The sequence below is a fragment of the Phaenicophaeus curvirostris genome, chromosome 6, assembly GCF_032191515.1.
Source record: "Phaenicophaeus curvirostris isolate KB17595 chromosome 6, BPBGC_Pcur_1.0, whole genome shotgun sequence".
In the NCBI taxonomy this organism is placed as follows: domain Eukaryota; kingdom Metazoa; phylum Chordata; class Aves; order Cuculiformes; family Cuculidae; genus Phaenicophaeus; species Phaenicophaeus curvirostris.
This window is the reverse complement of record NC_091397.1, coordinates 37,182,526-37,198,039: the sequence shown is the minus strand read 5'-3', so window position 1 is coordinate 37,198,039 and position 15,514 is coordinate 37,182,526. Positions and strand designations below refer to the sequence as shown.

The following is a 15,514-nucleotide window of genomic DNA, read 5'->3' as shown; positions in this document are numbered from 1 at the left end:
TCAAAGAATCACAACTTACATGCCAAAATGACCAGACAGGCATCACTTAGAAGAAAAAAAAACAAAAAAACAAACAACAGAAACCCATGATTTAAAACATTTATAAAGCAAACTTCCTTACTTGCTATACGCTCATGCCAGTTTTTCATCTTTCCATGTGTCTGTTCAACAGGGCCTAATCCCTCTAAAATCTGAAGGTCCCCACCGTTTTCTTAGTTAAATGTACTTGAATAACTCCTTATGAGAAGACTTACAGCCTAGAAATGTCACAGCTAAGGTTGTATCAAATACAAATAACAAAAATACTGTGGATCTTTTCAAAATAAAAATCATTCCAAAGAATTATACAGTAAATAGACTTTCTTTAATCTCAGCTCTTGTCAGATTAGTGCTATCAACAGTCACATACCGGCATATGATACAGTTTTGTATTAACTATATACAATTTACAGTAACATATTTTTTCTCCAGAAAATATAAGTACAAAAGCTAGGAGTAAACAAACGAGGTACTGCAATTTGGATTTATTTTAGGCAAAAGCATATAGAAATGACCTTTAGCAAACAATCATAAGATCAAACTGGGATAAAGTAGTCATCAAGAGTGCCTAGTTCATCAGGAAAATCACCTCAACTGTTACCCATGAAAAAAGTATTGCACAATTTATTCAAAAATAAAAAAATAAATAGAACAAACAAGCCATTTCTTTCTACTCTTATAAAACACTGAGTAAAGCCTCTATAGAGATAAAGTAGTGAGCAAGTCTTTATTAGGATAAAGTCTTTTCTCTCCTTTACAAAAATAACCTCTAACACAAAATAGAAGACAGTGTTCAATATCAAGGAAAAAATACGCATCACCAGACAACCCCTGATTAGCGCCTCCTGCCAAGGCAGTTTTCATCTAATTCGTAGTCCAAGGTAGTGCTGAAGTTTGGTTTCTGCTGTTCCATTTGTGACCTTGAATCATAGCTTGTCTTCTTGCCCCTTCTCAGGGGACAACAGCAGAGATAAAAACATTTCTAAGCAGCAGCACCACGACACATTCTCATTGCAATTGCTTCAAGAGGGTCGTAGCCATGACTAGAAGAAAGAAAAGTTTGAACAAATGAACAAATGTTACATTATTGAAAGCAACTTAGAAGCACTGAAAATAATAATGATATTACTTATTGGTAGGGATAGGAGATGAGAGCATTTCAGGTAAGTCAAATTGTCAAATCATTAACTGATTCTGAACAAGTAATTCCATCCCAGTATCTGCAAAATAGTTGAGAAACTGTGACAAAACCAAAGTAACCCCTGGTAAGTCTTGAGTCTCACTGCAAATACATAGCCTGCCACATCATCACATCTCCATCCAATGAAAAGCAGTTGCCCTCTCTGCATAAGGCCTCTCATCAAAACTGAAATGATGAAGTAACATTTTATGGCCAGCAAAAACCCTCCTCTACCCTGAAAAAGATCATTGTGAAAGCAATGGAGCCAGCATAATCTTAATTTCTAAATTTTATACATGCAAGTATATAGTTTGCTGGCTATCTACTGAAATAAGTCACATAAACACTTGAGATAAAGAAAGAAACTACAATCCAATAACAAGGTCTAAACAGTTTCCATACCTATTAGCTTAAATTGTGAAAGTGTAACAGGTAATTGCTGACATTAAGGTCAAAATCAAGCCCTTCTGTGTTATGCTTCAAATGCAGCTGAGAACGCCTGACCTTCTTTTACAGTAGCATTACAAGAGAGCATGATGAGAATTTAGATTTCAAACATGCTTCCCGCAACAGTGTCGGAAATCATTTTATCTGTCATTATCAACAATTCAATTATTTTCAACAGACAGGCAGAAAAAACTTGCTGATTTTGTCAAGAAGTGATCAAGGCAAGCAGTCCAAACTCTCTTTGTGTTTGAAGTGCAATGAAGTGCATCCACTATTGTATTTAAAGGTTTAAAAGAACAAAAAATAAAGTAGAAACTATGACTGTTTGCTAATATGAATGGACTTTTTCCTTTGAAACAGATATTATTTTGTATTGAAGGTTATATTTGCATGACTGCAAGAGAGGAAAGACAGGCCGTCAACTGCGCTGGGAGAACCAGCAATGGAAACAGCCTAAGTTTTTTTTTGCCCTGGCAGTGCTGCTGGCAAACCACTGCGTTTCAGCCAACAGACAGCGACTGCTCCACATGCACTGAATAAACTCCTGGCAACCCTGCAAAGCCTCTCAGTATGCTATAGAATTCGTCTGAAGAATTTATTAACTACCATGCACCACTAACAACTCGAATTATAACCTTATCAAGCAGTGCAGAAAGTTTTACCTGTGTACTTGCATATCCTGCTCCTCTCTCAACCACTACTGCCTGTGTGACACTTGTTCAGCTTGGCTCCTCTGACACAACCTGCATCTTTTAGGCCTAGATCAGTTGCCTCTTTTCTGTAACACTACAGTTAGTGTTGCAGATTCTTAAGGAAAGTAGCTTAATAAAAGCTGAAAAAAGCACAATAAAATGAGAGCATAAAGCTCCCCGAATTATTCTCCCTAATCTCTTTGCTCTAGCTTCTCTTGATAACACGCCAGAGCTCTGGTTCAGAAAGGAACTGATGCTGAAATGCAATCATACCCTAATTCCCCTACAGAGACCATTTCATCAATCTTGTAAAAAATAATGCATTCTCAAATTTATAAGATGTAAGAATTCATTTCACGCAGTATAGTGTATGCCTCTTAGAATTCTGACTTATTTGTCTACTCAAAGGATATCAGAAAGTGAATAAAGACAAAACAAAGACAAGTGACAAAATCTAATATTACCTAATAATTGATATAAAATCTGATTTGTTTTTTCTATAACTGAGATTTCTGTAGCTCAATCGACATTTCAGGTTATGCTTATTATTCAAAAAGACTGGTTTTGAATCAATATTTAGCATTGTCAAGCTTGGCTTTGTAGAGCTAAACATGATTAAGAGCAGAACAAAGTTTATCATACACATATAGAACAAAAAATTACATTTTTTTAATGAACAAAAGCATGCAAGAAAGAAAAGCAGAAGAATGATTAATCTACTTGTTTCATCTTATAATAATAGTATGTACTAGTCTTCACTCACCCACATGCTAATTAAGCACAGAGAGATGACATACTCAGAAGATACCTTTGCGAGAGGTGGTAAACTACAAAGCCAGGAGAAAAAAAATACTTATTAGACTACTTTGTTAGTATTGTAGGTAAGAGCTCTTCAGACATTACTGTTTACAGATAAGATTACTGCTATTAGGTCACAATAACTATTGTAGTAAAAGCGAGATCAGTGAAGCTCGTCGATGTAGCACATGTTGCTGACCTAGGAATTTGTTAAAAGTTTTTAGAAACCTGTTAAATAGATGCCTACTAAGAGGGTAAATAATTACTTACAGACACTTACTCTTTTCCAGTGGCACAGTTAATCAACAATTTATACATTTAAAGTGGTTATAGAAGTCTTGAACACATACCAAAATACAGAAACAACCAAGCTTTATGTTAAAAATGCACATTTATGTTGTCATTTAGCGCTTTATGGCTCATAAGATCTAAATATTTTAAAACATAAAAACCAAACAAACAGAAAAAAAACAACCACAAACTTCTTAGGATAAAATAAGATCAGAAAATTCATCTACACAGCAGTGATGACTGAACTTGCTTTGTTCTGTTGTACCCACAGCTATCAAAAATATGGCTTCAATGATAATGAGAAATACTAGTTAGAAAAATACGCTTTCCCAATGAACTCAAACATACAGCTGGAATTTGATGTGCCACTGAAGAAGAGGAAAGGAGGGAGAAAAGCAGTTTTCTTGCACACAGACACAGGGAAAAAGGAGACTTAAAGAAAATTTTCTAACTCCCTATTTTGGCAACCAAATCTCTTGAATAAATTTGGTTTACTTATATATCTTACCCGTGGTCGAGCATCTTCTCGTTCTAGTATCTTCTGAGTCTGATCTGCTGAAAACTTCAGCACTGTTGTTATAACCCTGGCCATTGTCTACAAAGAAATATGTCATCTCTGAGTAATTTCATATGCATTAAAATGCTTTGTATTATTTTAAAACGCATTTTATTTAAGAATAATGGATAATATTCTCAGTAGTGTCAGTGGAAAATATGAAACCAGTGACATAAAACTACAAGTTTCACATCATATATACACGGTATGTTATGCAAATTACATGAAAACCACAAAAAGTCTTCATTTCACATTGTCACAAACTGCAGGGACTGTAATACGATGAATGGTATCTATGCTTAAATACATGAAGTCCATTAATAGAATCACAGAATCATAGAATAACCAGGTTGGAAGAGACCCACCAGAGCTTGAGGCCATTCCCTCTTGTCCTGTCCCCTGTCACTTGGCAGAAGAGGCCAGCACCCTCCTCTCCACAAGCTCCTTTCAGGTAGTTGTAGAGAGCAAGCATCCTGTTAGAAATACTGCTCCTACCACATCTGATCATAATGCAGCCTTTCTGAAGATGAAAAGCCCATGTCACAAGTGCATGGCACTTGAGATAGTCCTTATGGATTCAACTGTATTCAGAGCAGCCAAATATTTTGTAAAGAAATGAAACATTAAGAAAGCAGATGCAAATGTCAGATGTGCAACTCCAATTGTGTAAATATTTTTAATGGGCGTACAGTAACCTCAGACTTAAGTAGCAAATCATTTAGACATCCTCAGATGGAAGATGTAAGCATATCAAGGCTTTGTGAAAAATAAGTACTGATTATTTCCATTTTATAAACAGATGAGGAGGAGCAAAAAACTCCATAAGGCAGAAAAAAAGGTTCAGGTGACTTTTACATTACAAGAAAAAGAAGTTGGTAATATGGTACTTTTGCTAACACTGTACACACCAGCTTTCACAGTACATTAAGCTTGACTACCGACAGGACTTTTGCTAGTAAAACCACACCGACCTATAAAGGTTTTTGCCTCCACAGGTACACTGGTGAAAGATGTAACAATACCCTGTCCCCATCAGTCACCTTGGCATCCTGACAAAGTTTTTAACGTAGATATGATGCCTCTTCGGAAAAAAATCTGAAAGCCTATTGAATCCTTTGTCAGTTATAAACAGCACGTAATCAGTCACTAACACACGGCACTTCAAATACATACAGCAAGGATGATAAACTGTTTTCTAACCCAAATCACACATCACCATATACAACTTTCCATACCTTTGTCTCACGACCCATCATGTATTCAAAGAGCACTTTCCTCAGGTATTCAAACTCAGTAGGCTCCCCAAAGAGGGAAACATCGGTATGATGAAGGTTTCCATCTGTGTAAACAAAAATAAGAGAATGTTAACTCATATATGAGACTCATATGAGAGTCACTCATACGAATCTAAGTTCCACCAATCGCATGAAATTGAACACGAAAAGATCCCCAGACTCTGCACCTAGGATGAAGTCTAAAGTAGGAGAGGAGTGAGAGGAGAGCAGCCCTGCAGAAAGGGCCCCAGGCTGGTGGACAGCAGCCTCTGTATGAGTGAGCCGTGCCCTGGCAGGCAGGAGGCAAACCACATCTGGAGTGCATCAAAGGCAGCGCAACCAGTCGGTCAGAAGAGGTGATCGTTCCGCTGTATTTAGCACTGGTGCAGCCTCCCCATGAGTACTGTGAGTATCGAGATCCATAAATGAAAAGGATGTTGAGGTCCCTGAACGGGTCTTGAGGAGGGCACCAAAGCTGGGGATGGGGCTGGAAGGCGTGTCCTCTGAGGAGCAGCTGAGGACATGGGGTTTGTCTAGTTTGAAAAGAAGGAGGCTGAGGGGTGATCTCACTGCTCTATGCAGGTTCCTGAGGAGGGGCAGGAGACAGGGAGGTGCTGAGTTCTTCTCCCTGGTACCCAGTGCCAGAACACATGGCTCAAAGCTGCATCTGTCAGGGGATGTCTGGACCTGACAAGAGGAAACGTGTCTTTACCAAGTATGTGGCTTCCTGGAAAGAGACAGGGCCCGGCATCCTTTGGAGGAAGGCTTTTGGGGTGCTGGCCCCGAGGCAGTCCCTGTACCCAGGAGGCCCAGGGGGGCTGTCTCTGCCCTTGGTGGCCACACACTGGGCACACCTGCTGGGCATCTCTGTAAATTCATGTGACTTTTTTAAGTGAATTTTGCATTCTTTGTATGAATTTCACAGAAATGTAGGGAGCACACATGATTCCTTCATCATTCCTTGCACCAGTGCACCAAGGGACATAAGTGACATTGGCAACTACACCGTTTACGATGATGTCATCTTTTTCAAAGAATTCCTGAACTCTTTTGTCTTCTTTACTATGATTTTCCTTGCACTTTAATAGCTCTTTTCTTCCTTTGGTCTTCGCCCTTGATGCCTTTCTTAAAATGCTGGCAGCCCTCTCAGCCTTAGTCTTGCTCCCTTTATAAGCCCTCCATGCTCCCACTCAGCTGCTTAGTCTTTGTTTGCCTTTCTATTTAAAAAACAAATCTACTTAGGCCTGACCGGCCTCAACTTCTAAATTTCTTATTTATTTATGAAATACTTTATTTTTAAGAATGTAAGAAGACATTGTAAGATAGGGTTAAAAGAACTCTAAGAAAAACGAAATATAATTTTTTCTGCTGAAGTATTTTTGATCTGTGCCACCTACAGGGTTGTCGAGGAGTCTGTATGACTGTAATACATGAGGCAAAGAGACAAATTTTAGATACCTTCCAAACAACATGTAAGACAGGAGATGGAGAGTGAAAACCAAGCGAGGAGTACAAAAGTAAAACAAAACAATACTGGTGAATATGATAGTAAATAAGTTTTGCACGAACAACGGTGAAAGAAAACTTTAGGGAGAAATACCTATGGAGACTAAAGTAGTAGTTTTGCTTATTTTTGCCAAGCAGAAAGATGCATAATTTATTACAGTCCAGTATCCTCTGCCAACAGCAAATTAAATTAGGTATACCCTTAATATGGGGAGTAAGACCTTGAGATTAAGAGGCCTTATTTCAGAGAAAAGGAGGTCTGCAGAGAGGTTAAAAATAATAACAAAGTGACATGGTTGAAGTAACATGGTGGAAAAATGCCTTTTTACTTGAGTGTTCTTGAACCATATCAATAGAGCATTTATTAAACCAAGAAAAGCAATATTACTGCGATCAAGACATCAGAGCAGGAGACCTTGCAAAGGAATTCTAATCACAAGAAAAGCAAAAGCCCAGACATGCAGCAAAAGGAACATCTGTAAAATCTAATAATTTTAAATGTCTATTTAATTAGCCAAGACAAATGATAATTCCTCTCCACCCACTTTCTAGTGCCACTGCCTCTACCATTCCTCCTTGAGATACAGAAAGCTTAAGAACTCTGACAGAGATCTTTCAACGGTATGACATAAAAATAAACATCAAATAAAACAGTGTGTGATTTGTTCATCTGAAATCACACACCATCTCTATTATAACAAACAACACAAACTAATGATGTCATAAAAATATTACATAAGTGTTTTAAAGAGACCAACATTTTAATAAATTGTCTAAATCAAAGCATATTTCAAACAAACAAAAATTGATCTGCAGTTAAAACTGTGTACTTACCTCTGTACGGTGTTCCAACTGATGTGACGTACATATTCTTCTCATATTTTTTCAGCTGGTCTTCCAATACATGAATCTAAATAGAAAACAGTCAAAATGATAAATGGTGTTCATAAGCAGCTAAACTAAGCATAACTGAAAGAGTTTCCAGCTAAACACCACCACCTTCTAGGAAAGCAAAACCCATTTGCTTTTTAAGGAGGGAAAACATTAAAAATTATGTTACTAAAAATTGTCCCTAAACTACTTAAAGTAGCGTGTATGCACACATAAGAATAGCTATAGCAAAGATTATACCTATATATGTATTTTTATATATCTACATATTACATATACATACATATACACATATCTATTTTATAGACATAAACATACATTAAAAGAAAAGAGAAAAATTGCACTTAACACCTAAAGACACTTTGTTTACAAAAAGAAGAGATCCACAAATTCAGACTGCATTGTTCTGTTTTTCACTCTGCAAATGTTTTGCTACCCTGTATCACAAGCACATGGTATTTCCATTCTTAGGGAACAAAGAACGACTGTACAAACTGCACATATCTTCTCAAGAGCAAGTATCAGTCAACACTACTTTCATATTATTTCCATTGTACCAGTGTGCAGATGTGCTATATCATCACTTGATAAGAACAAACCTTCTCATATAGACACAAATTATTAAACAAAAATACATTTTATTTGTTTAAACAGCAACTCTTACCTGCTCTTTCAACTCCTGCTCTTTCAGTTTGGAATCATTGACTAGTGTTGTCTTCTGTGCAAGCTGTGCCTGAAAGAACAGCCACATATGGAAATCATCAAGAAACTGCTAAAGATATGTCATGGGTACCTTTTCAATAAACTTCTTTCTCTCTTTTAACACACACAAACTTTTAAACACTATTTCTGGTTTCAAACTGCTGTGAAAAAGAATTATCTGGAGAGCAAAATCAATGAAATTTAAGACTTACCTGAAGTTCTGTTACTGTGACCTAGAAAAACAAAACAAAAATTTAGATTAAAATGTGTGAAAAATACTGCATGCATCAAGTACTGGACATGTGTAAAAAAAAAAGAAACATCATTTGCTTAGGATAGAGTGTGTTAATTGAAGATGATAAAAATTGAAATGCTCAAATCACACACACATAAAAATAAGCAGTCCCATAAATACACTCTAACTTTTCTGTACAGACAGTACACTAAATATCTGAGCTTTGAGTAGATCACGAGACACACCAGGAGCTATCTACACATTCAATAGCATAATCCAGCTATTAGAATAGTGACATTGTTTTGAGATGAAGACACCATTGCAAATAGCGTGAAATATGAAAATCACATTCGGTTAGGTCAGAGCTGGGCAAAAGAAACCATGTGAACAATTTGCTAAATTTGGATTTAATTGTAATTCTCAAGATTACTCAAGAAATCTTGATGCCTGTATGCCAGCTAAATCCTTGATATTTAACTGACTTACATTCACCAAACAAACTCTCATTCTTATTCTGCAAGCACTTCAAATCTGGATGCTTTAACTGTCCTTAAGCATACGCACTACCACAAAACCTGGTTTTCCTCTCCTCCAAATGGGACATCACTTATCCTTTATAACAAAGCTATTTACCAGCAATGGAATTCCCTCAACTTGTTTTTTATCCACCGCAGATGGAAAAACTCCTTTGAGTTTCTGCAGAATTTGCCATGGAAACTCAAAGAAGTAGAGAACTGAGCAAAATTCTGAGGACATGCAAAACTAGCTGTTTATTTTGTTTCCTGTAAGCAGAGTCACCCATCTTTAGACTGAGATGTAACACCTGCAATATTCAAATATTTTACAGCTCTATGCTACCATTGCAAATCAGAGTGATGCATTTCTGGAAAAAACTGAGAAAGATATGGAATACCATTCCTGGTGTTCAGATCTGATATAACTTTCCTATCAGTGAATATGCAATCTAAAGATGCGTGTATAACATGATGCTAAATGGCTGCCTGTATTTATAGCAGACTTCTATTACAAAGGAAGTAATGAAACGGAAAACGAGGAAATCCTAAAGGTAAAGCATTCTTTACACTTTTCAGAATCACATTTTAGGGTTTAAGAGTCTCTTGAAGAACCTCCCTCCAGATAATAAGACTATGCAAGATTATAATCAGTGGGTGGACTAGGGTTGATTAAGAACACAAGACAGTTTGTTACAAATATTTTTGCTTTTCCTATTATGAAAACAACACTCATGTCACAGAATACTTAATAAAAGTAACATAAAGAGTTTACAACTCTTTCAAGTGCAAGGCAAAAGAGACAAACGTTAGGACAGTGAGGTAACCTGTACTGCAAATTAAATATATTTAGTATCCCTGTTGCTGCCTGTTTTCAAAAAGAAAATTTTTAAGATAAAGTTCATATGAATTCTCATCCATAACTGATATATTGGTTTTAATTAAAAAAAACCAAAACAAAAAACCACAACCACCACGCTAAAATGACCCAATGTGATTGCCTTGACTTCTTAAGGGCTCCCAGTAAAATTACACTTAGAGGGCAAACCCCCTACCTTAATAATCACAAGACAACAGGACTTTTTAATATACCATTAAAAAAAGGCACTGTCAAGTACTGCAGATTCTAACATTCACTTTTGAAGAAGGTAACATCTAAAAGAATAGAAACTATATGGGTAAGTGAAAGCCAGATATATAAATCAAAGTTAATTAAGAGCAAACTAGACAATTTTATGACAACAAAACATTTCACACTTAGAGACAAGAAAATAAATGTAAGTGCCAGCTCACTTTTTCATTGTTCCAATGTTCTTCTGCCATCCTTTCTTTGTATTCCTTTTGCAAGTCTTCTAGCTGTGCCTGCAACTCATAAACTTTTGCTGCCATCTCTTCTTCACGAGCCTTAAAAATAGAGGGAAAAATATTACTTTTACAATTAATCATGTAACCAGTCAAAAACTAAACTACAGCAGACTGAAAGCAATCAACAAAAGCGTTATGCTACACACAGAAAGAATATTCTGGAAATTGAGTATAAAGGCTAATTACATTACAGAAAAGAGCAAGAAAAAAACAAAGAAGCTTAACAAGATTTTGCAGGCCTTCCACAATTAAGATTACATAGATTACAATTACAATTAGTTTTCTTTGAAATTGGTTTGGTTTTTTTGTTTGGTTTTTGGATTTTTTTTGTTGTTTTTTGCTTTTTTTAGGGGTGGTGGTAATTGGTTTAGTTCTTTAGGCTTTTTTACCTCAACAATCTAAAATCTTACAATTTCTAGACTACTGTGCACTGATATCAAAATTTCATGCACAGCATCCTTAGTGATAGAAGTTAGCTGAAATGCAGAAAAGGAATTCCACTCAAAATGACACTTCTGTAAAAGAGACCTACCTGTGACCCATTACTTTTATAAAACCCTGAGGAGAGGTTATAATTTAAAATTTGAAAGAGAGATCGCGTGAGGTTCTGACATACTACAGAATCTGTATTTGCAATCAAAACATGTTGTTCTGAACAGCATCTGGCACACACTGAAAATAAAATGCATGCTATTTGGATTTAATTACAGTTACAGACTAAGACTTCAGTAAAACTGTCATTTCCGAAATCTGAATCACAAGGTCTATCCTGTAATGGCACAGGACGCATTACAACAAATGAAACAATACGCACCTAAAGTTAGATATTGTATTTTTAGCTCATAGGCGGGCTTAAGATAAACTAGCTAGAGCATAATGTTCATTTTTTCCTCCCATTTTATACTTCAGTTGAAGCAAAAAGACTTAGGGCTTACAAGCCCTTTAATTAGGGAGACTTCCATGAAATCTTACGTGATAGAAGTTTTTGCTAAAAGATAAGCAAACACCAGACAAAGCAAGAGAAGTACCAGGGGAGTACCACTTCTCCTTAATGATATAAGCTCAATTCGAGTCATTTTTAGCATCATTAACCATGTTTAAAATGCAACAAAGAGCTACAAAGTTATATGAGCAAAATTCATTCTTGCAATTGGCCTTATTTGTGCCTCATCTTCTTATCATTTATGACAGAGACAAAACTGCACAGATTTCTTGATGTGAAATTTCTCAAACCTATTATAAGCCAAGTCAGGTATTTGTGGGATAATAACTGACAACTTTAAGCTAAACTGAGAAAACCTACACACCTGCTGATGGATGTATTGTTACTTCTATCAGACATCTCAATGAATAGGAAACACTCAGTTTAACACAAACATTTCTTTACTTTTGAGATGCTTACAATACTTTTTCAAGAAAAAAGGCAACAAACGCCCGAAACTTTTTGTTCCTTCCCTAAAATAACAGAAACAAACGCTTACACATGTATCATGACCTAAGAAAGAAACATGCTCTCTGAAATTTCAATCATCAAACTACAGCTTACAGCAGTTCCAGGCAACTGGCATTGCCATCATCAATGAGATGTAAAAAGTAATGTTTCTGACAGACTGAATGCATCAGAAAAGAGAGAGGAATTACAGCTGTGTGACTTCAACTCACAGACCTATTTGGGCCTATAAAATAAGGACCTGCATGGCAACACACTGGACGTTCAGGCAAAAGAAAAATAAATCCTTCAGAAATGCAGAATTTGGATCAATGACACAAAAAAAAAATCATCTCAACTGTTTCATATCATGCATTTTTTCTACATTAGGAAACAGAAGAAGAGGACTTTACATTTAAAACCATGCGATTTCCACGCAACTGGTCTGAAGCACAAAAATTGGAGTGGAACATACCAACACGCCTAAAAAAATTGAGATTTTTAGCACTAAACACTCAGTTATGCTCTTTGAGCTGGTAACTTAGCATGAACACACACAAGTTCACGTAAATTTATCACTACTGTCTCTATTCAAGAGACATCCTTTTTTATTGAATTATTTGTGCAAAGAGGACTAAGATCAGGACAGTTAAAGCCTGCATGCCAATATGACACCCAGTCTAGTACCAGACATCATTCAGTCTTTTGTTGCCATATATATATTGCTGGCTGGGACAATCTACATGGCTGAAACAGGAGGCATCCCTTGGACAGTAAAATACCTTTAGACTGAGGATGGCTGCTAACTTCTGGCTGAAATGTTACTGGAGCAAAACTGTGTCTACCTGCAATCATGATGCAAACTGTTCTCTTATGCGTAAAAATGAAAGCTTGACTAGAATAAAGATTATGCAAATAGACTGCACGCTGCATAGAACAGAATCCTAGTTCAAGGGCTACGGTGCCAAACTGGACAGGACATCAAACAAAGGAGCTAGACAGTGAGTCTGACACGTAAACACTGCATTAAAATCCTTAAAAGAAACAACACATCACCAGCACAGCTCTAGCAAAGGTAATATTTAACTTATTCACTTTTCTCATTTTGATCTGGAACACAAACTGCTCAAGGAATTAAGAACCTAACTGTATAATTTTTATGGAACGATCAGAGCTGGAACTTAACTTCTAGTGTTCTTTCAATCCCGTAAAACACTGAAACAAACACTTTAGGTTCAAGCAAGGTCACCCCAAATATATATAATTATATATATAATTTTATATATATATATAATTACTAGTATATATATACTATATATATAATTACTAGTATAATTACTAGTATAATTACTAGTAAGTAAGATCTTTACTAGAAAGAATTATAGTTTTTCTGCCTAGTGCAATGAAAAAGGGGGATGAGTTATTTTGAAATGTATGTAGCCATATCACTTTTCAGACAGATACCTCAAGGATCTCCTCGTATTTTTTCACAGTTCTTTTCAGATCATCATCTTTTTCAGCCATCTTTTTGTGCAACTGTGTTGTCTCTATGTGATGATTCTCTATCATTTCAGCTTCTACCTCCTGGGCTTTACCTATTAAAAAAAAAAAAGTGATGTAAAACAAGCATATTTATTTTGTTAAATACAACAGTACTAAAAATCAGATTAAAGACAACTATGGAAGGTATCTATAAGGAAAACTTGTCAAGAAAACTGATTTTTCGCACTGTGCAGGATAATTAGGTCAGTTGATCCCAGTATGTATGAAGTTTGCTGTCTGCAGTTTGGTATCTGGAGGAATTTTTTATACCTGATGGTGGAACATTTCTCTAAAAGTTAAGATTCCAAACAATCTTTTTCAACTAATTCTATCTCCTACTCTATCCAGATAAGTGATTGAAACCTCTGCAAATCTTCAGAAAGTTCTCACTTGCACGGATACTTCCAGTAACTGTGGAGCAAAAATACACTTTCTGCTTAATTCTCCAACCCCCAATTTATATTACGGTGGGAAAAGATCGATAAAGAAGCTGGAACGTGTTGTACTCTACTTATAACCATATGGTGCAGCAATTGGACGTCGTATCCTGTTGCTATCTGTTAGAGGACACACTGAATGAAGACTGCAAGACAGCTATTAAAAAAATGCAATTCTCGTTCACTGTGGGATCGAGAGTTTCTCTAAAAGGCACCATACATTCAGTGCTATACATTCAATCATGAAGTATTAAAGGTTTGTGTTGCTGAAGACAAAGGGAAAACTCGCCAATGTGCTTTCTCTTCTAAAATCTTACTTCCTGTTTTTTCCTTTTGTGCATATAAAACGATGGTACCTCTGGCTATCACGGGTAACTCTTGGCACAACAGATGCAAACAGGCAGAGCATGTTCCTAACTGTGCTACCATTAACATTTATGTGTTATTTCCTGAGCAAGAGAAGTTCCCTCCTGGAGTTCTCTAGGCAGTCAGAAATTATGTTGTCCTTATCAGCGTTCCAACCAAAACCCCTTCCCCAAAGATTTGGATTTCTGAAGATTTGGTTTTCTGACTATTTTACTGATTACAGTTGTATTAGTATTTCACTTACTGATAGTCTCTTTTACTGCCGTTTCCTTTTCTCTTTCTTTTTGAGCCAGCTGAGTATTGAACTCTCTCATTAACTGCTTTAAGGTAGAGTTGTGCTTTAACTCAATGTCTTCTCGTTCACATCTATACAAAAATGTCAAAAAAATACAGTGAGGAAATCAAGTGTTTAAAGAGAGCATGAGAACAGTTCAGTAAGGTAAGAGATCCAGGAACTTCTCCAAAACTATTTTAGAATTGAATAGGTTTGAACCTTTCTATAAATCTTTCTATAAATACATTAACAAGAAAAGGAGGACAAGGGAGAATATTCAGTCCCTATTAGATGCAAATGGAGCAACGGTGACAAAGAATGAGGACAAGGCTGAGGTACTTAATGCCTTCTTTGCCTCAGTCTTTAATGGTAAGGGAAGTTGTTCCCTGTGAGTACATCCCCAGAAACTTGAGGAGCAGAACAAAGCTCCCATGATCCAAGACACGGCAGTTAGAGACTCGCTTGCCCAGCCTATCAGTCTGACCTCAGTGCCAGGGAAATCATGGAACGGGTGACCTTGAGTGCTATCATGAAGCACATGCAAGAGAACTGGGTGATCAGGCCCAGTCAACACGGGTTCACAAAAGGCAGGTCTTGCCAAACTAACCTGATCGCCTTCTATGACAAAGTGACTCGGCTGCTGGATGAGGGAAAGGCTGTGGATGTGGTCTTCCTGGACTTCAGCAAAGCCTTTGACAGAGTTTCTCACAGCATTCTGCTTGAGAAACTGTCAGCCTCTGGCCTGGACAGGCGCACACTCTCCTGGGTGGAAAACTGGTTGGCTGGCCGGGCCCAGAGAGTGGTGGTAAATGGTGTGAAATCCAGCTGGAGGCCAGTGACAAGTGGGGTTCCCCAGGGCTCGGTGCTGGGTCCAGCCCTGTTCAATGTCTTTATCAATGACCTGGATGAAGGCATTGAGTGCACCCTTAGCAAGTTTGCAGATGGCACTAAGCTAGGTGGAAGTGTTGATCTGCTGGA

General features: G+C 36.9%; 1 protein-coding gene across 3 annotated transcripts in view; it reads right to left on the bottom strand.

The window, feature by feature from the left end:
• Positions 1-342: 342 nt before the first annotated feature.
• The window catches only part of GOLGA4 (golgin A4), a 54,706-nt gene continuing 39,534 nt past the window's right edge, over positions 343-15,514 (bottom strand). For 2 of the 3 annotated variants that reach the window (XM_069859782.1, XM_069859784.1), the window contains 10 exons: positions 14,507-14,628; positions 13,382-13,512; positions 10,417-10,527; positions 8,589-8,609; positions 8,339-8,407; positions 7,618-7,693; positions 5,239-5,342; positions 3,956-4,042; positions 3,122-3,185; positions 343-1,082 (listed from right to left, as the gene is read on the bottom strand). In XM_069859782.1, the coding sequence (XP_069715883.1) occupies positions 3,156-3,185; positions 3,956-4,042; positions 5,239-5,342; positions 7,618-7,693; positions 8,339-8,407; positions 8,589-8,609; positions 10,417-10,527; positions 13,382-13,512; positions 14,507-14,628 (751 nt within the window). In that variant the 3' untranslated portion in view covers positions 343-1,082; positions 3,122-3,155. The remainder of the gene's footprint in view (positions 1,083-3,121; positions 3,186-3,955; positions 4,043-5,238; positions 5,343-7,617; positions 7,694-8,338; positions 8,408-8,588; positions 8,610-10,416; positions 10,528-13,381; positions 13,513-14,506; positions 14,629-15,514) is intronic. The other variant, XM_069859783.1, reaches the window with a different exon arrangement.